At 42.2% G+C, this 20521-nt stretch overlaps 1 protein-coding gene and 1 long non-coding RNA gene across 3 annotated transcripts; one reads left to right on the top strand and one right to left on the bottom strand.

The window, feature by feature from the left end:
• Positions 1-88: 88 nt before the first annotated feature.
• Positions 89-5571, bottom strand: LOC148644529 (uncharacterized). The gene is made up of 3 exons (XR_015928671.1): positions 5505-5571; positions 2826-2895; positions 89-252 (listed from the first exon to the last, which is right to left on the bottom strand). It is a non-coding gene; the product is annotated as an uncharacterized LOC148644529 (long non-coding RNA).
• A 27-nt stretch (positions 5572-5598) lies between these two features.
• On the top strand, positions 5599-18958 carry LOC148644530 (receptor-interacting serine/threonine-protein kinase 2). Of its 2 annotated transcripts, none has more exons than XM_088613816.1 (12): positions 5599-5725; positions 6628-6791; positions 8140-8293; positions 9334-9483; positions 9871-10019; positions 10919-10968; positions 11828-11989; positions 14006-14091; positions 14686-14754; positions 15253-15418; positions 15705-15896; positions 17636-18958. In XM_088613816.1, the coding sequence occupies exons 2-12, from the start codon at positions 6634-6636 to the stop codon at positions 17926-17928; spliced, it is 1629 nt and encodes a 542-aa protein (XP_088469942.1). In that variant the 5' UTR covers positions 5599-5725; positions 6628-6633; the 3' UTR covers positions 17929-18958. The 2 variants fall into 2 exon arrangements, with proteins under 2 accessions (XP_088469942.1, XP_088469943.1); XM_088613817.1 differs by lacking the exon at positions 5599-5725 and adding an exon at positions 5748-6284.
• The last annotated feature ends 1563 nt before the right edge of the window (positions 18959-20521 follow it).

Here is a 20521-nt window from a genome sequence, read left to right on the forward strand (position 1 = left end):
GAAGTTGAGTGCACTTGTTTGTTGTCATCTCTCCCAGACCTTCATTATAAAGTCTGTTAAGTAACACTTTTATGATTTCTGTCATTACCAAATTGCCTTGTTCACAGAGAATGAACCAGAAAGTTCTTGATCTTGAGGGATCCTCTTCAGTCCTCCCCAGCTTCTCCCCCACCCTCGCAAAAAATGTCTCACTTCCTCCACGAGGTGGGCCATGACTTCAGTCCAGTGAAGAAACACAGGAAGCACTGAGACCTGCGTTAGATTAATTAATGAATAATCGCTCTGAACTCTCCACACCAGCTGATAAGAGTATGGAAATTCCACCAACAAAATTCCAGCTGTGTTATGTTTGGCACACCTTTACATTGATACAACATTCAAAACAAAATTTCAATAAGGCAAGAGGAGCTCAAAGTCTCTAAAACGCTTCCTGCCAATAACGTGGAAAATCAAGTGGATTTAGTGAAGGGTGAAATAATGTAGCCTGATTCCAATTCACCAAAAACATTCTAAAGCAGTCCATTACCATAATTACCCTTGGCTTAAACAAGAATGCAATAGGTGAATAAAGAAGATCTACTCCATCCTGAAGACATTTCTATTATTATTAAAAGAAAAGAAGTAGAAAGGGTCAGGAAAGGAGGTTTTGTAATATTTCGATTCGGTCCACACTGCATCAGAACATAGACAATGAATAAACTATTTAGTCATAACTACAAACATTTATTTTTTAAAACTCCAACATGTACTATTTTTAGAGCTGTCCTGTTTATGTTTTTGAAAAAGAGTGTTAAAGAGATACAATGTACTGAAATGCAATTGAGTCTGAGGCAACCTAGGAAAGAATTTTAACTATTATTAATAAGCTAGAACCGATTACTCAGTAAAGTTATTACTAGTCTAGTTACTAATATCTATCCTGGCCACAATAGGAACAATAGGAAGATTGGAATTCGAATGTGAGAATGCACCTGTTGAAATGTTTTTTCTCTATGCAAACAGCAGGTGTTACCCACAGCAAAACCATAGGAATGGTAAACCATTCATAAGGAGACACATTGTACATCATAAACTACACCTGTCTTCAAACCACATTCTTGAGCATTAAATCCACATTTCTGATTACTACAAAATCAGCATCTGTTGCTAATCACCACTAGAAAGAGTCAATTGCACACAATTACTCCAAGCTTAATATTTCGATTTATATTCTTAATGCAAACCACTACATAACCATTTGGCTTGTTCAGAGTCAAGCAGAGTTTGAAGGAATAAAGGAAACTGGGGTATAGTCTCATACAGTACCTTCTGACTGTTACATCACCACACATCTTGTGATAAGAAGTAGCACCCACTTGAAGGGGAAGTTTAAAAGTTGCCGTGTTACACACAAGCTTCTCTTGAGCACACGCCCTCTAGGGAAAGTATTACTGTTCAAAGCGATACAGAATACAGACGTATTCTGTTATGAACTCTCTGTGAGACAGAGATGCATTGTGAGACATGGTCAGTGTGTTTGCCACTAGTCTGAAGTCACCAAAATGCTAGTGTGTTTTTGCTGAGGCAGTAAATAAATGTGTACAGTCATGTAGAGAGTCACATTCTTGTTGATGAGGAATCACACCTGGTCTGGATACTTCTGATCCTTGCAATGTACCGAGAAATGTAAAGAAAGTACAAGGCATGCACACATAAACACAGAGAGAAGAAAGGTTATCATGAGGTGATTAGAAGCATGGAGCTGTTGTGTCTTATTCTTAATGAGAAAGCTCTGACAAATCCAAGGGTCCTTTATTACTGAGCAAGTCTCCTTAGTCCAAGGCAGTCTAAGTCTTTGAGAGACCAAAGAGGCAGTTTATCTATTGCTCGCATTGAAATGTGGTGTAGAGGTGTTCATTCTTCACTGCCAGTAGATTTAAAACAAACAGCATCCCTGTGTGACTGTTTTCCCCACATTGCAAAAAACATCTGAGTCTGGAGCTCCTCAAAGGTTTATTGTTAAAGTGCTCTGACCCATGTAATGAGCTCATAACTGTTGGGCAGAAGGCATTTAACTTTCTAAACTGGAATCAGTCCCACTACTAGCTCTACCCAGCAAGCTCAGCAGAGACTAGGCCATAGTGCAGAGGCGGGTGAAATAAAATCAACAGCTGTCCCAGTGACTGTACAGAAGAGTGGTACCCCCAAACAGTTCTAAGGCAATCCCCTGTCATGTGAGACTGAGATCAGAACCACGCTTTTCCTTTTTCCATTGTCCCTTGCTTTCTCTTACTCCTCTTTCTTAACTCCGATGATCACTTAGTAACTTAAAACCCACGGACTACAGTCACGCTCCAGGTTTGCAGTGAGTGGCCAGCACTCAGTCAGAGCTGCGTTGAGGGATATCAGTTTCTTACTACGTAACTAAAGCCACACAAGCCAGGCCATTTTTTTGTTTTTGTTTTAAAACTATAACGTTTTTTAAAAAATGAAACAAAAGTTGATATTTTTAAGTATAAACTGTATTAACATCGGGTTTCATCAGAAACATGAGCAGATGATTCCAAAAATATTTCATTAAATAAATGCAATATAGTAAATATCCTCTGATTCAACCCCTGTGTCGTGATGTGGTATTATGTTGAAGTCATGTGTATTTCATAATTAAAAAACTCTGTTTCTAAGGTATGAAAGTGATGCATTGCCCTCTATTGTCATCTCATCCCACGCTTACCAAAACCTCTAAAATTAGACTTGGAGCGAAGCAGCATCCTTTCCATCTGGGGGCGAAAGTAAAGAATTTGGTTTCCAACTGTTTGTGAAGGGTGAAAACATCCTGTTCTTACCTCTAGGCATGTTGCTGAAAAGACCAAAACAGGCAGGTGTGCGTGTGAGTGGGAGTCGGGACTTCGTCATCTGAGTAGAGGCAGAGAAAAACTGAGACTTGTAAGCACGACCTGCGTAGAATCTTAATAGAAAAAAATCCCACAAGTAAAATGTAAAAGGAAGCTGGAGTTTCTTTATTCAAAGCATTTTTATGGTGCATGTTTTGTTTAAAAGGTCATTTCTCAGTCAAGGGTCTTAAGAAGGTCTAAAACGTTCTCCCTGTTTTTTGTACTGGGGAAGCAGTGTTTTTTTCTTAACATTAATAGCACATTTTACTGTAGAGCTGGTAAACTACAGTACTGCGGGTTCCTGAGCTTCATGTCATAAATATCTGTACCAGTAAAACTCATGAAAGCTTAAGTTCATTTGAGAAAATATTCCTAAAAACATGAACAGTTTTTACACAAACACAATAGCAGACATGCTCATGAATTTCAAAATGGTTTTGGTTTTGTGAGTAAATAGGATCAAGGGGTAATGTTAAGATTAGAAATATGTTAGGGATTAGTATTACAGTTACCAGGAACCATAATTCAGTCAAGATTGACATTACAACACCAATAACCAATTTTAAGTCCATGCTCTTATTCCAAACCATCTTCCTCAACTGCAGCACACAAATGCAATCAAGAAGCTGGTTCACATTGAGATTTGCTTTTCAAAACTGTGATCTTTACTGTAATAATATGTTGCCTCAACAAAACACGGAAGAATTAAAACATGCCCAGTGTTTTTTTTGGAATTCTGTATCCAGGACTTGTCCTAGGACAACTGCTCTGGATCTCCATTCCCCTGAAAACCTGCTGCTGTGATAGATGTCTTATTTGGGTCGCAGGGATTCTGAGAAAAAGCCCAGGGGTGTCCAAAGAAAACCCTGGAAACATTTCAGCCAGTTACCAAATCCTCCTCCTCAAACAGTGTAATTCACCTCCTGGTTTTCTCCTTAACGTTTCAGCATCTTGAAGCCAGGGGAAAAAGTCTAAATTAATGTATTTAATTTTCTTGAGGTGCTGACCTTTATAAGGAATCCAAGCACGCACAGACTGTATTCTCCCATTACAGCACTCACTCCATAGTTCTCGAATCCCTCAGAATGTCCAGTCTGTTTTTTTGTGAGTCACTCACAAATAGTTAAAATCATTACATTCTGTTTTGTTCTGTCCTGTTAGTCCGTTTGGCATTACAAGAGTTTATTTGTCCCAGATTTCCAGGAATGCAGCCTGACAGTTTTGGCGTGTTGAAGAGAGTGGAGTGGTGTCAAGCAGTATGCCCAAGTACAAACCCTTAGGAGTTTTTAAATAGTTACTGTTTCCATTCCTTTCAATTTCAGCCGTCACTTCGATAGGAAAAGGAATTTCACATAAGGGAACAGGAAGGAAGTTGAACAATATTTAGCCGTGCTTTTCAAAGAGGGAGATCATAATTTAACTGGTGCTCTGAGGCCAGCAGAGATTGAAGGCTGTACCTTGGGATCACTCCCTTGATGCTCAAGAAAGTGAGCTACTGTAAGTTGTCATGAATTAAGAAATAAACTGCAAAACTCAGACTGAACCTTGGCACTCCCACCTTGCTAATTTAAAATGGAATCTTTCCATGCTTTTGCAGTGGAACAGCAATTCCCCACTCATTTTAGGTAGTTATGCCCAACAAACACTTGAGCAAGACCATTCAGACATACTTTTGCCACTGTAGAATGTGATTAGCTCTTCACAGATATTTAACCATTGTTCCTTACTTGTTATCAGTAGCACTATTACAGTATGTATAGTTGCTAAATATTATAATAATACTGAACTTAAATATTGTCATGGACTAGCTTTGCCAGTACTGTATGTAACAGTATTGTGAACTTTTGCCTTGCATAACCTTTGAGACTCGACTCACACCCTGTCATTAACAGCTGTGCTGGTACCTCGTCATGGAGAACGTACAGGGGTACAGGGCGATTACTGTATAAATATAAAAGTACCTCTGATTCAACTAAACCCTGGAGAAATTAGTTCAGTTCATCATTAGTTCAGGGGCGTCAGATGCATTGACTATAGCGCTGTAGCTCTTCTACTGTCTGTACCCCAACCCTAATTGGTTCAATTACGAGGTTAATTGGATAAATTCAAGCCTGGTATTTCTCTCTCGGGTCTGAAATAATGCTATCAACCTTATTAAATAGCTGTATTGCTTGTTTCAAAACAAGAACATTTTAAGTGCTCAGCTGTAAAACTAAAACACTTCTAAATTTTTTGGAATAAGCCTTTCAGAACTTAATAACATCCATTAAGCAATCGATTGCTAAAATTGCAACGAGAACACGGAGACATGCAGCCGTCCAAGAATGGGGTTTGACAGTGCTGTTTTCTTACCCATACTACAAATTTGCTTTCAGTGTAAATGTAAAGGGAAAAAAAACTTTTATCGTTAAAATGTTTTACAGAAACCTTTGAATTAGACGCCTAAAGGTGATGTAACTTTATTTAGCCAAGGACTGGACACGAGGTCATTAAAGTAACTCAAAACAGCCCTCGCGGATTTTCCCATTTTTGGATTAGAATATTTATTTTATATGATAGGAAAAACTCCCGTATGTTAAATATATATAAATCCACAATATTAAAAATCGACTGCAAGATGCAGGATCGTACCTGTGCACGGTGCACACCCACAATAACCATCTCTTGGCGAGCTGTGTAGTTACTTGCTCTGTGTCGGAGAGTTTGGGGTTAAGTAGGGGAATTCTGCGAAAAGCGGTAGCCAATGAGAATTCACATAAACACGCTCGGTAAGTGCATTTCATGCTGGCACAGCGAGCATTTAGTCTCAAGCTCGGAAGAAATAAAGAGGACGCCCTGAGTGAGCTAAAAGGGTAAGCTTTGACGTGTTAATGTCACCTCAATAAGTGCACACTAGGATCGCGTAATTTGAGAAAGAGCAGCGCTGGAAGGAATAACTCATTTCATAGCGGAGCTCGTTTGTTTTTCACACTTTTTCTACGCGTAATTTCTGAGGTTAACTAGTGGAGAGGGGCGTAACCATCTCTGCAAACCGAACGCTCATAGATAACTTTGTGAATTAGCCTGGCCGTTTCCCAGAGCGGTAGTTTTTAGCAGGTGAAAGCTCCTGTTCTGTGCTCCTCGGTGGGTTTTCGTAGGTCGTGCGTTCCCAGATGGTGCTGTTGTTGCGAGGCAGAAAATCTGACCGGTGACTGAATGGGACTTTCCAAGTCCTGAACGCTGGACTGGCCTGCCCCTATCCTACACAGGAGGAAAAAAAAAAACTTTTCAGAAAAGTGGCTTTCTGCTGTTTGCAAAGGTTTACGACTTGGGCTCCACTTGTTTAAAAAAGTGGCGAAACTTTAACCTGTCGTTGGCACGCACGCTAATTACGCTTTCGTTAATATTAATGGCAACAATGTTTTTTTCCAGGTAACGTTTACTACTCCACGGAGGCACTAGTTTGCGAGATCTTTTTGCAATTAATGATTGCATTTTCAGTTAATTCGAGATCTCATTTTAAACACTCGAATGAATATAAAAATACAAGTTTTCGCTTTTAACATTTCTGTCTGATGTGATAATAAATAGTCCTTGATCGGCAGACTACCTGTGCTGATTTGTTTAGTCTTCAATACGGAGTCCACCCACCCATTATTGCAGTAAAATACTGTAAGCTGTATGACTCCAGACTTTTAAATGTTGTTGTTGTTGTTGTTGTTCAGGGTTATAGTGTAATGTAATTGCATGGGTATTGGGTTTGGGTTCCTTTCAGGTGAGAATGGCCCAGCACAGCTTTCTGCCCACAATCCCAGAGCAGGATGTGGTGAAGGTGGTTCTGACCCCAACCAGCTCGGGCTCCTGCCTGAAGGGCAGCTACAGCAGAACAGGGAGACAGGTGTGCATCAAGGTGCTGTCTGTCCACAGACCTGCAGAGAGGTGAGGGGGTGATGGATCGCTCTCAGTTGTTGACCCCGGTTCTGTCTGCTTTCCTGTCTGTTCTGTCCTTCCCAGCCTGTTCTTCGGCAAGAGTCGTGTGTTTCCAGGGCAGTTTGATCTTCAAACATCAATGGTACATATGCACAGCCACAAACAAATGCAGTATATGCAGAACACCTTCAAAGTAACCGCAGTTAATTTGTCAAACTTAAATGCATTACAAATGCAATGCATGCTGCAATACATTTCTCTTTTACTTCAATTTCAACGCCCCCCCGTTTATTTGAATGGAGGAAAAATATACTTCTGTTTCTCCTTTCTGCAACTACCCCAGATGGAAGATGGGTTAAGTCTGGTTCTAGATGCACCAGCAGCAGGGAAATTTTAACTTGCTGACATCAAATCCAAGTCGAGAGGAAACGTCTGAGTTGTTGAAGAGCTGGAAAGAATTTTGAAGTTTAAGTCCCAGATCGTATTGCTTCATTTAAGGACTTGCTACGTATCTGAAACAAAAACCTGCAGGGGTGATCGGCAAGGCTAAAGAAGAAGTTGTGTTAGTGGAGAAGAGAAGTCTGGTTTACCTACAGTAGGTGTAGTATCTCAGACCTGGAGTCTATCCAGGTTCTGCACTGTTGTTAATTTCCAGTTGAAATTAAGTAACCTGCATAACATTAGGAAGCATTGTCATTCCTTTTAGACGAGAGGCGTTTTACGGTGGTGTTTACACTTCAGCAGAATCTCTTCCAAAGTGTGTGCAGTACAAATGTTGGTTGTGGAAATGTTTATTGTGCTGCTCTGGGGGTTTATTTGAAAAGTTGGGACATATAAGAGAAGGCAAGCTTAAAAATGTGTTAGTTCCAAGACAGTTTAGATGGATTACAGGACATGCAGTAATGGTGGCTTGGTTTGATCATTGTTTTAGTGATTTATGTTTACATCAAAATGAAACTACAGGCCATGTATCTCCTTCACACCTCTTCCCCCGCAGCACTCGCAACCCAAAATTGAATAAAAATAGTCGACTCTCGCTTGAATGTTGCGTTATTTTCCTGCATCTTATGATTTCAAAAGGCTAAGCTGTTGTAAAAGTGAAATACGGGACTGATGATGCACATCAAGAAGCTCATATAAAACTAAAAGGTTCTCAGATGGGTTTCTGTGGATTTCCTGAATGAATGAATGAATGAATGAATGAATGAATGAAGACTCATCTTGAATGTGACCTGTGACCTGTTTCCTGTGTTCTATGGAGCATGTTTATGTAATTAGCCAGTGTTGAGGGGAAATGTTGGGTCATGTAGAGTTCTTACTCATGTCGAGAGTGTGTTTTGGTTCTTCTCTGCCACAGGGAGTGGAGTGAGCACTTTCAGGAGATTGAACAGGTGCGACGGATCAGGTCAGACCGGGTTCTGGCTCCTTTGGGAGTATACAAGACCCATCACTTCCTGGGCCTGGTGTCGGAGTGGATGAGTGGAGGGTCTCTCCACACCCTCCTTAATGAGGTAGGAGGGGAGGGTTGCGCAGTCGAAACTCATGAGTCCTCAACGTGCATCAGAATATTCTGGGTGACAAGTCGCATTGAGTCATAGTCCTCAAAATCCTCCAACTGCTAGCTACAGTTGTCATCGGTAAAAATACTCATTCTTTCTCAGTAAGATACTTTTAAAATCAAATGGACAAGATGGATAATATGATCTAATTTCTCATTTGCAACCTTTTTGCTTGATTAATTTTTATAGTACAACATCTCCACAACCAAAGATTTTTTTCCCCAATTTCTGATGTCATTTACATTTCTGACATAATCTTTCTTCTTTTTTAAAAACAAAATAGATCCACGTTTTAAATCTAAAAGTGCTGGGAAAACATCTTCACTGGGATCTCTGAGTCACTGTCCACAACTTTGCTATTTTAGCCAATTAAATCTTTGTCGTACCAAAAGGTGACTCGGGTGTTTAAGGAGATCTCCGCGGCACAGCCCAGTACTGTGCCTGAACTTCTCAAATACAGGGTTCAGTCCCTTATGTAAAGGATGTTTGTTAGAATGGGAAGTTCCAGTGCGCACCATCTGTTGAGGGGGAAGTTTGTGTTGTATTGGGGAGCGTGGGGAGGTCTTGGTAACAAAGCAAAGAAAAGTCAATCATTACACATCAAAGACACCAAAAGCAAAAAGCGGTAGTTAAAGTAGTTCTTAGGCAGAGGTAATGTGAACATATAACATTGAAAATGAAAGAACAACTGTACAATTACATTTTGGACTTTTATGTTTTTTTTTTTCTTTTTTAAAAATCACCTCTGAGCGGAGTGTCCATTTGTTGTAAAAAAAATACAAAACTAGATTAACATGGTTGCAAGAACTCAGCAGGGAAGGAACTGCATTAAACTCAGAGTCTGGATCTATTTCTGTAACATTAACTCAATCAACTCAATTAACTGAGAGCAGTAATGTGGTTTTGCTGAATCTTTGGAACAGAGATTCACAAATCCAGTCGCAACTTTAAAGCAGGTCAAAACTCTGGATGTTGTCTCAATTCTGTTTCAGCGCCAGCGTTATCCTGAATTGACTGTACCTCTACTTCTCCGAATCCTGCTGGATGTTGCAGAGGGTCTGTCCCACCTGCACGGAATACCTCTTTCTCACCAGGCCCTGAAGCCTAACAATATCCTGCTGGACGCTCAGTATCGGGCAAAGGTAATCTAAAGCCTGGTTAAACCTGATGCTATTTTTATTATTCCTAGAAGGCAGAAGCAATTTGTCAATACCTTTTTAAAGAATGATTGCAGCAGCTGTCTACCCTGTAATTTAGTGGTATATAATTCCTAGAGCTCTCTATTTATTGTAGTGTAAATACAATATATTCTAAAAAGCAATATGGTGACTTGTTCCGTATACAGTATATTGCTTTTTCGTTGTGCTTGTTCTACTGGTTCCTCAGTAAGATAAAATCAATGCATTCTGATGTTGCTAGGCTGTAAAAAATGTTTAACAGAAATCGTATAAAACGGGTATGTATGCAATGCATAGCGATTTCGTTTAAAAATGCTTTTAGATAAGCGCGTATGTCTCTTTGGCCTACAGGTCTGTGACTATGGCTTGTCGCAGTGGAAAAAATGGAACTTGAAGTCCGTGCGTGATGACTGTAATGGACATTGCATTAGGGACCTGGTGTATTTGTCACCAGAAGTCCTTAGAGGGGAAACACCTGCCATAGAGGGAGATCTGTACAGGTGAGAGTTTCTGTGTTTGAACCCCTCCCCAAAGATGTGCCCTTCACAGTTTCTCCTGTTGCGATTGAGTATTTAAAAGAATAACTGATTTCCGATTTTAATTTTAATTGTTTTCCTTAAAGGTTAACCAATGATAGTGGCTAAAAAGTATCAAATCAAATTCCAGGCTTATCAAGGTAGTTTTGTTTTTTTTTACCGGACAGATAAAAGGTGTATTTCTAAAGTGATAGATTTTAAATATTTAGATCTGCCTTTTTTTAAGGAAAAAAATCTGTCGCAATAGTGAAAATAGATTGCACTTCAAGCTAGTGTGTTATCAGGCAGAACAGCACCTAATTCCCCAAGATTCACAGTTCCTCTAACACTTGTTTTCCAAGTGTAAATGTCATTATGAAAGCAGAAGGTGCTGAGTTTGTCTAACCCCTTGCAGGGCACCGAAGGAAGTGGAGTCACCACTTGGTTCCAAAAATTAACTTTTTATGGCAGTCATGCGATTCACTTTCATAATGAAATCAGCATGGAAGAATGAAATGTGGTGTTTTAGAAAGATAGAATTGTTTCTTTAAGCATTCAAAATAAACTAGAGGTTAGCTCCATGCATCGTGTTAGTTCAGGGCTTTAATTTATGGATACTTTGTGAAGTCTGTCTTCACACTAAAAGATGCAGAGAAAGAAAAATATATAGAAAAGGACTGGACAGAGCACTGTCTTTAAAGCAGTAGTTCCTAAGAGCTGGAACAAACCGTTAAATCGTTCCAATTAAGCCAGTTCTCAGCCGATTTATTTCACTTGCTTTCAGTTGTAATGAACACCTGCAGATGAACCTGCCTTCCAGTATCGGGGCTGGACAGCCTTGATCTTGAGAGAGGGTTTAATGGTGCGGCTTATGTCTCTTTCAGCTTTGGCATGGTCATGTGGGAGACCCTCAACAGAAGACAGGCCTATGAAGGTACGTGCTCTGACGCCAGGGGTTTACTGCGTTGAGTTGTAAGGGGTAGCAGGAAGGTGTGATACTGTGGCATCTGTCATGTTGCAGTGTGGCTTCTCTTGCTCTCTTCCATTTAACAAAGGAAGACAACTTCCTCAAACTTCTGTGGAGTGAGATTGTGAACCTGTTCACTAGTCCATGTGAATAGACAGTGTTAGTGTGGAGGCCCTTTGGGTGCAGCTGTCAAACCAAAGAGCAGAGGACTATTCAGCACTTCACTAAGAAAAGCTGCTTACTGGCTCACTCAGCTTCTCAGTTCTGTTACTTCAGCAGATGAAGCTTGCAAAGGGCATTCACAATACCTCAGTACCTCATCTAGGACAGCTTATTGATTTTTTTTTTTCCCCCTTTGAATGTTTATGTTGCTAGAACAGCTCTTATGTATGTAGTTTCCAACCTTTGTCTTGATTTTTCAGGTATTGTAACTTATCATAACTAATTTACCTGATACCTGGTTAAAGTAATTAAAGAGCATGAAATTATATCTCAAAGACCCTGCAGTTCTCAAAAACCAGGGCTGGTGACCCCTTGTTAATTTGCTTCTAAGGCTGTTGTTCTGAATAAAGGGGATTTTTTTAAACTTTGTGAATAGTGCTGCTAATAAAAATAACTTGGAATTACATCGCTTGCATGTTCTTGCATCATGTCAAGCCCCATCGTTTGTGCTGTATTAAGAGTGAGACTTGAATTTGGGAAACAGTCCGACTTCTGCATTTTCCACCATGTCCGGGGAGAGGGATGAGGCAGGGTGCTTTTCTCCAGCTCTCGAACCAGCCCGACGGGAGGAAGTGGTAAATGTGTGCCTCTTTTTCCCGCGCAGGTATCGGCCAGCCGCGGGCGCTGCCGCTGTCTGTGCAGAGTGGCATGGGGCCTGGCATCGGAGAGGAGGCGGTGGCTGCCGGGGTGCCCCAGTGCCGAGCCCTCTCCCAGCTCATGGCCCTCTGCCGGAGCCGCGACCCTGCCTCTCGTCCCCGGGCAACAGGTACGCAGCCTCTCCAGGACTCGGACTGCCTGTGCGCCGCCCATTCCTCACACCACGGATCACGGCACTCGGCTGGCTGGGCCAGTTCCCACAACAGCTTGATCCCACCGATACTTGAAATGATCAACAGACAGAAGAACACAAGAAGGTTTACGAACGATCCATCCAGCCCGTAGTTAGTTCTTAATTGATCTGAGGATAGAATCCAGGGTTGGCGTCGGCAAGGTGGCTGGGCAGCCTGTTCTATACTCCCACAAGCCTATTGAATATGCTTCCATATAATTTCCACTTGTGCCTCTGGTTGGTGCTCCACTGTTCATGTTGAAGAAGGCCTCTGGGTTGACTTTGTGAGTGCCTTTGAGGATTTTGAGGACTTGTTTAAGGTCTTGAATAGAGAAATTAAGAGGTTCAGTTCCTTCAGAATGCCGGTGTAAGACAAGTCCCAGAATGCATCAGGTTGGCACTTTTGTGAATTGATTCCAGAGAAGCAACATGTTTTGTGGTGACTCACCAAGACCTTGCAGGTAAGTAAGGAAAGAGTACCAGTTAACAGGAATCTGAGGGAGTGGAATGAGAACAATCCAGCTTCTCTCCCCCAGCTTGGCTCTAGACAATGGCTGGATTCCAGTTACAATTGTCAGACACCACTCCCTTCTCTTTCGTCACTCCTTTTGTGTTTTCTTGTTGTTTTTTAGGAAGTATGTGATGGGAGGTTTTATGGGCTGTAGTGCCAGTGCCAGTGGAGGGCTTCTGCAGGCCTCTTGAGAGAAAGCCTGTTGGTTCCCATGAGAGATATAAGTTAGAGATATACCCGTTAGCAAGATGCAAGCATTCAGGTTTTTAAAACCAGAAAGTAAATGTAAAAATATGCTTATAATGACTTAAACATTGTACAAATATTATGAAAAACTGATTCTGGTACATCTAGCCATCTAGTAAATGTTTGCCTAGGTGACGGGTTATTTAGTGACGCTACAGTACCACCTTGATTGAGCAAGATTCACCTGGCGAGTTTCCAGCATGTTTAGGCCAGTGCTGCACTCATTTCCAGGTTCCTTGTTGTAATAACTAGTGAGCTATAAAGTGCTGTTGGGGAAAATGCTCATAAATTCATCCTTTGCATCAATTAAAATAAATAATCTGAGACATTCAGTTACGAACCCTGCAACTGCACACGGGGGTTGGGGGTGGGGGGGAAATGCAGATGTAGGCTGACTCCTCTGACCTGACCCCTGCGAAATGCTCAGGTTTTGACGCTGATTCTGGTACATCTAGCCTGTAAATGTTTGCCTAGGTGACAGGTTATTTAGTGACGCTACAGTACCACCTTGATTGAGCAAGATTCACCTGGCGAGTTTCCAGCATGTTCAGGCCAGCGCTGCACTCATTTCCAGGTTCCTTGTTGTAATAACTAGTGAGCTATAAAGTGCTGTTGGGGAAAATGCTCATAAATTCATCCTTTGCATCAATAAAAATAAAAATGTCTCAGATTACAGTTACGAACCCTGCAACTGCACACGGGGGTTGGGGGTGGCGGGGGATGTGACTCCTCTGACCTGACCCCTGCGAAATGCTCAGGTTTTGACGCTGAACTGGCTGCGCATCACCGACAGCTCCACAAGCCTGCAAGCGCTTAGGTAACTGTAGGGGTGCTGTCGAGAGTGCTGGTTGACTGATCCCACCCTCGGATAATTGTGTAGAACCACTTGGGGAATCCCAGTCACAGCTAGTAACATGACCCATGCTCGATCCCGTGACCGTAGAGCTCCATCTGCGGTGGAGCCCCATGACATAACATTTTTAACCGACTTGACCTTGCTCAAATTTCGGTTCCTACACTGTGTGTCAAAGCTGCTGAAGCAGGAAAGTGGGCTACCATACAGTGCATGCTCACTGCTTTAGCAGAAAGGCTGATGGCTTTTCCCCGAGGCCTTGACTATGAAACTGAAAGAACGATCTGTTCTCTCGTGTGTTGGGACTTGCCTGACGGCTGAAAGCTCGTTTCTCTTCTTGCAGACTGCCTGCTGGTGCTCCGTAGTGCCATAGAGGCCTTCCACCCAGACTCGATAGCCGGGGCTGTCCTCCAGCTGAACGAGAGCAAGGTAAAGGGTCTTCCATCAATATACACATGCATGCCCCTCCAGCACCAGATAGATTTCTTACATAGCATTGACTTGCACAACTTCTTTCCTCTTGAGCTTTGATTTGAATGTGAAGCGCTTTGCATATTAGTTTTCCCATAAGCGACTCCTAGGGGTGATGTGATAAGTCCTATTGCCTCAAGGTTAGATCCTAGGTCCAGTAGTACTCTGCATGTTTGTATGGGTTTTCTCCAAGTCCTCTGGTTATTTATAAACTGGCTCCAAACCGAAAACTGAAATCGGTAAGCCTGTGATTAAGAACTCGGCTGGAGAAAAGCCAGAAGACTGTGATCCTTCAGGAACAGGGTTGGGGAAACACTGCACTTCGCTGTTTGCAGCATCTACAAAGTGTACAGCAGTTTACATCCATAATCAAGTTTAACTGCTGTATGTAGCCCAAAGTGTTGGAACAATGCAAGAAACAGAATACCTTTTAAACTACTGTGTGTTTTTCTACGTATGTTCTGTTATTATTTGAAACAGAAAGTTGGTGTGTACAGTAGGTTTCTGTATAGACTTTAGTATTGATCAAGTTTTATTCTGTCTTGTGTCCAGGAGAGGGCGCTGTTGTATGGGAAAGACCAGTCATTTCAGGAGCTGCAGGTGGAGATACACAATCTGGAGGTGAGCTGGACTTCTGTTGGACTGAATGGACATGGTATTAATCACTGTAGAATAATGTAGTGATGCACAAATGACAGAATGTGCAGCAAACTGGAATTTAAATAACTGAATAATGCAGATGGAGGATATTTCTCTTAATGTCCAGAGACCCTTCGTAATAATGTTGTATTAGCAAACAGATAACTACTGTAACGGGGTAAAGCTGAGCTCAGCTGTTAGAATCAAAACCATTGACTGTTCTGGTTGTCCATAACAGAGCGGATGCATTTCGGAGTTTGTAATTGTTAGTTTTGTAATACATCTTGTAGTTCATAAAGTTTTTACAGGGTTGTAGCCTTAAAAACTTAAAATGCTAAGTAAATGTTTTTAAGTTATGTGAAGAATGCTTGCTCAAACTGGTCTTCTGTTTCAACACCCAGGTAGTCCTATGCTGAATGGGTGGGATGCTACTTTCCCACCTGCCCTGGATATGAATACTTCTTTTTTTTACGTTATCAGACTTCCGGTTGCTGCGGTGACTCAAAAAATCCTGGCAATAAGACTGTCCTGCTGGAAAAGGTGCAGACCCCGTCTTCTGCATCGCAGAGTCCTCAGAGGACAAGACCCCAAAACCAGTCATCGCCCCCATCAACACAAGGCAGCCCTCCGACTGCCTGTCATAGAGGTAATATCGCATCTCAGTCACACTGAAAAAGCGGTTTTCCTACAGGAAGTGCAACAGGGGATTAAGATGGCAGTGTTAAAAAAAAAGTGTTTCTACAGTGTTGTTGGAATTATTTACTTTTATTTTTCATAATTCAATATACTTTAAAATAAATCATTTTGATTAATCCTTTGGATAATGCTTTCAGTGCTAAGACTTCAGTTTAAAGTACCTTCCACAGACTCATATACTGTAGCTAGTTGGTGCAACCATTCCCTCCGTGATTTAAAAAAAAATGTTTTTCCAGAGTGCTGGATCCCAGCCTGCACCTCTTTGTTGAAGCCACCTTGTCAAAGTGCTCAAGCCTCCCTGCCTCAGAGCCCTTCCAGGAGAGGGGAGACCAGATGCAGCCCCCCTCCTAAGATGAACCCCCCACCCTTTCGCGCCCCCGTGCTGCCCAGAAATCTCCCCCTGGAGCGGCCCAGACACTGCTCTGTGGGTGAGTCACTCCGCCATTGTTAGCGCAGTCCACTCACAGAGTGCTCTTCCTCTCCTGCTGATCTCTCGCCTCATGGCTCTCCCTTCCTTTCCAGTTACTCATCTAGTTTTCTTGGGGTTTTTATAGTCTGCAGCAAAATGTTTCAGATAGTATTGGCAAGCCTGTGCTTCTGGAAAAGTTAATGAAGTTGTCTCAAGGACTAAATTATGAAGCCTCTCTATAGGCTGGGCATCAAAGAAAAAATATTACTCTATCTAGACAAACAAACAAGTTTTGAGAAATATAGAGTATAGCTTAGGGATTCAGTGATCACTCATGAGCAACGGTGATACACTTGATTGTGTTGCAAGTCTACAATTGATATGCACAACAGATCTGTGGATGGGGAGATCCAAGTATGGTGGCCTGGGTAATAGTGTAGTCCAGGCGTGGCCAACTATGGTTCTTAAGGCCTTCTTTCAGGCAGATTTTACAGGTATCTCTGAATCTCCATCTCTCCTTCTTAAGAACAAGGAAAGGCTTCTGCATGTCTTCTGCAACTTTCCACTTGTGGTAACTGATGGGGAACCTGACTGTGTGGTACTATATTGATAAAGTCCCAGGACCTCAACATTCCAGCAGGGCAGTGCATGTCATCATGCTGTTCTTGTAACAACAGCTTTCTTGTAAGATGAGATAGTTGACAGTTGCATCACAGATGCTCAGATTACTACATCTGAGCCCCATTGAACATCTGTGGCACGAACAGCAGTGACATGAGGCATCTACTGCTTGGAGACCAGTGAACAGGCTCATTCATGTCCAGGCCCTATGAAAGGAAAGGGACAGAATCCCATAAGATAACATCTGTAGTCTGGTGCAAAGCATGCAACACAGATGGACAGCATTTCACATTTTCACAGCAGAACTCCTCCTCATGATCAGCCCCAGTATGTTAATATTCACAGTATTTCTTGAAAACATATCGGTGTCCTTGTTACAAAAAAAGACATTGGTGTTTTCCTGAGAGAAAATGTGTGAATTTCCTGCAGTTATAAGGTTGTTTCTTTTAAAGCTCAGTGTGTATACTTACAGTTACACACATTATGCAGTGTAAGCATTTCTTTGGTTGGGTCACTGATTGGCTGTTTCCTGCAATGCTGGCTCTCTTGCTCTTTCACGTCTGCAGCCTCTCCTTATCTGTGTTTTCCAAATCTATTTCCTCTGTAATAGAGAGCTGTTTCCCTGCATAGTTTTGTTTCTTTCTGTAAACTGATTTGTGAGAACTGATTTTCATTTTACCCATCATCACAGGTTAATTTTAATTCCAAGGAAATGCATTATATTACGGGATCATTAAATTATTTGATTTCATTTGCATGTAGAGAAGGAAATCGGTGGAATAAAACAACTTGCAGGGATCTAGTGCATCGCACAGAGAATGGGTATTTACTTCCTGCTGTTTGTTCTTTTGCAAGCTCTTCCTGGAGACCAATACTATCTGTCATAAACACCAAGAATATCAGGGCTGTAATCTTTTAGAAATCTCAATTTACATGGTTATGTATCCCAGATTGCAGCAGATGTAGACTTCAGAGGTATGTTTATTTAACTCTGTGTGCAGAACCATTATCTCAAGTAAGGGTTGCCATCTCTCTGTGCCTAAATAAGCTTTTGCTCTCCAGGGCTCTCAAATCAATTATATTGCTTAGAGACAAAGGCAGTTTCTGCTCTATCTCACCTCTGTGTGCGTTTCTCAGACTCGCTCCCTGGGAAGAGCTGCTGCCAGATCCTGCAGGACCGCCGAGAGTCCATCGTGCGGGGACTGACGGAGGGGGGGCTGAACAAAATCCTGGACATGCTGCGCTCCAGACAGCTGCTCACCCCAGAGGCCTATGAGCTCGTCAGGGCCGCCCGGACCCTGGCAGACCGGACGCGCTCGCTGCTGGACACCTGCGTGTGTCTCGGGGAGCGCGCGGCCGAGCTGCTGGTGGTGGCGCTGGGTCTCGTGTCGGCCTCGGTCTCCCGCAGCCCCGCCCCTCTCTTCCAGTGACACGCCCACCCCCCTGGTTCTCCCAGAAGCCACCTGGCTCACAGTCAGGATCTGATCATCACGGTGGAGCTGTGGGGACACCACGCTACTGGGCATATCTGGATTTAGGACTGGTGGGCTAAATCCACATGGTTGATCTCCTGCTAAATCAGTTCATATTGGTACTGGAATGGTTAAGGATTCCACCTGATGTGCAGTTTCAAAGACGAAAAACGACGCGTGTGTGTTTCAACATGTTTGTTAGGACATGAGGGGGGCCATTCGACTTATCTATCCTGTTGGGCGAAGGGGACTGGAGGGTAGTGCCGACAGACGCAGCAGCAATATATCCGGTGTGTGTGGACGCTGGTGCTGGCTTTGCCACTGATCCGGATCCTGATAACCTATTTGTATTTCATAACTGAAATACTTCATTTATATTGGAAACTCATTAAGTAGTTTTTATAAAACTTATATTGTACTGTCTTGCATGCATGTTTTCACAAGACACCATCTTCAATAGTTCCGTTTATACAATAGTTCTCAGATTATACACTGTAGTGATGTATGATAAATGCTGTAGTAATGTTTTTTTTTTTTACTGTAGTTGAAGGGTGGGCTTAAGCTTTTTGTAACATAAGGTCTCATCAGCATGATGTGATTTCCATTTGTGTAAAAAAAAAAGGTAGTGCAACATTCTCAAAGCTGTTTTCTCTTGTGCCGTTTTCAAAAATGTACAAAAACCAAGATATTTATCACAATGGCTTTTATTTATTCAGTCAGCAACACAACAGTGGTGTTTGCAACTGTTCTGAGTTCTGCTTAACGTACTAGTAGTTTTTTGTAGAGGGTCTGAAAATGTTATCTGCTAAGTGTTAGTATCTTGTATCAAGAATATAGGTAGTGGTGCTGTTCTACTTCTTAACACTTTAATTTATTTAAATGTATGTAACGTGTGTGGCTCTGACTGCAGTCTCTTCCTTTTTATATATATAAAAAAATAGGAGCAATAAGTTTAGGAGCATATACATAAAGACTGAATTTCATTTCACTTTCTTGCTTTGTGTTTTTGTTTTCACTTACTGATGTTTTTTTTTTAATTTTACACACCCTCTAATGTAATAAATCCTCTACACATTAATCTAGGGGGCTAACGTTAAAAATTGTGAGGTTCTATGATTGGAAGCCCCTTCTTCATCACGTGGCTTGACGGTGAGAATTGACAAGGAAGCCATGTGTTTGTGGATTTGATATTGAAAGTTTGGGAACCGGGTCATTAAAACATCTCACTACATGTGTCCTAGTTTCATGTGAGGGATGAGTGAATGAAAGGGAGAAGACAATGTAACTGTATCCTAGGCACATGCATGCTACAGACAGTCCAGCAATCTGGCATAAGGTGCTGAGCCCAATTTTAATAAACGCAGGGTTATCACGCTCGTGTAAATGACATGGTCATCTGCATGCCTATTTTTAAATTTTATACATCCTTGCGAGGAAGAAGAATCCCTGTGAAACTCTGCAGCAAGACCCCTGCACATTCGCCGAGTGTGTGAATTACAGTGCTTTGCTGCATTGTGTCCCATTTTTCATGATTCACTGAAGCTCAGCAGGTGTGAGCCTGCCCAGTACCTGGATGGGAGACTCCTGGGAAAATCGAAGGTTGCTGCTGGAAGAGGTGTTAGTGGGGCCAGCAGAGGCTGCTCACCCTGCAGTCTATGTGGGCCCTAATGCCCCAGTATAGTGATTGGGACACTGTACTGTAAAAAGGCACCGTCCTTCAGATGAGACGTAAAACCGAGGTCCTGACTCACTGTGGTCATTAAAAATCCCAGGGCGTCTCTCGAAAAGAGTAGGGGTGTAGCCCCGGCGTCCTGGCCAAATTTCCAAATGGCCCTTACCAATCATGGCCTCCTAATAATCCCCATCTATGCATTGGCTTCATTATTATGTTCTTCACCCCACTGAGAGCTGCTGGATGGGGAGAGTGCCGGAGTACTATGGCTACCTTCTCAAAGCGCTTTGAGTGGAGTGTCCAGAAAAGTGCTATATAAGTGTAAGCAATTATTATTATTATTATACACATCAATAATAGGCTGGTGTTGACCTGTGAGGGAAAATGACATTATTAAGAACAAAGCCATTACTGACTGCGACAAAGCGTGTAGCGGTACCGCCGATATGTGCTGGAGGTAGAGCAGCAGCGTGTTGTGGACAGGAAAGCTTGTCAGGTCGGATGGGAAAACGAATGGCCTATCCCAGAGGAAAACCTGTTTGCATTAATCAAGAAGCTGAAACTGGACAGTGACCTGAAGCCTAAGGTCAGAGCCACATTGGAGTGGTACAGTAAGAGCAGAAGAGAGTGAAGGTCCTTCAGTGGCTCAGACAAAGTTGTGACTTGGGCCCAGTGGAAACTTAATGGCGAGACTTCATAAGTTCCGTCAATGTACTTATTACTAAAGTACTTATTAGAACTCAGGCAGCTTTTTCAGGAAGAATGGGCAAGACAAAAATTACACATCCCACTGTGCTAAGTGTGTGAGACTTAATGACTCAGCAGAAAATGTTGGCAAACACCTAGGGAGCTGACCTACAGGTACATGAAATCAGTAAG

Source organism: Lepisosteus platostomus, chromosome 20 (genome assembly GCF_059453375.1).
Source record: "Lepisosteus platostomus isolate fLepPlt1 chromosome 20, fLepPlt1.hap1, whole genome shotgun sequence".
NCBI classification, from domain to species: Eukaryota; Metazoa; Chordata; class Actinopteri; order Semionotiformes; family Lepisosteidae; genus Lepisosteus; species Lepisosteus platostomus.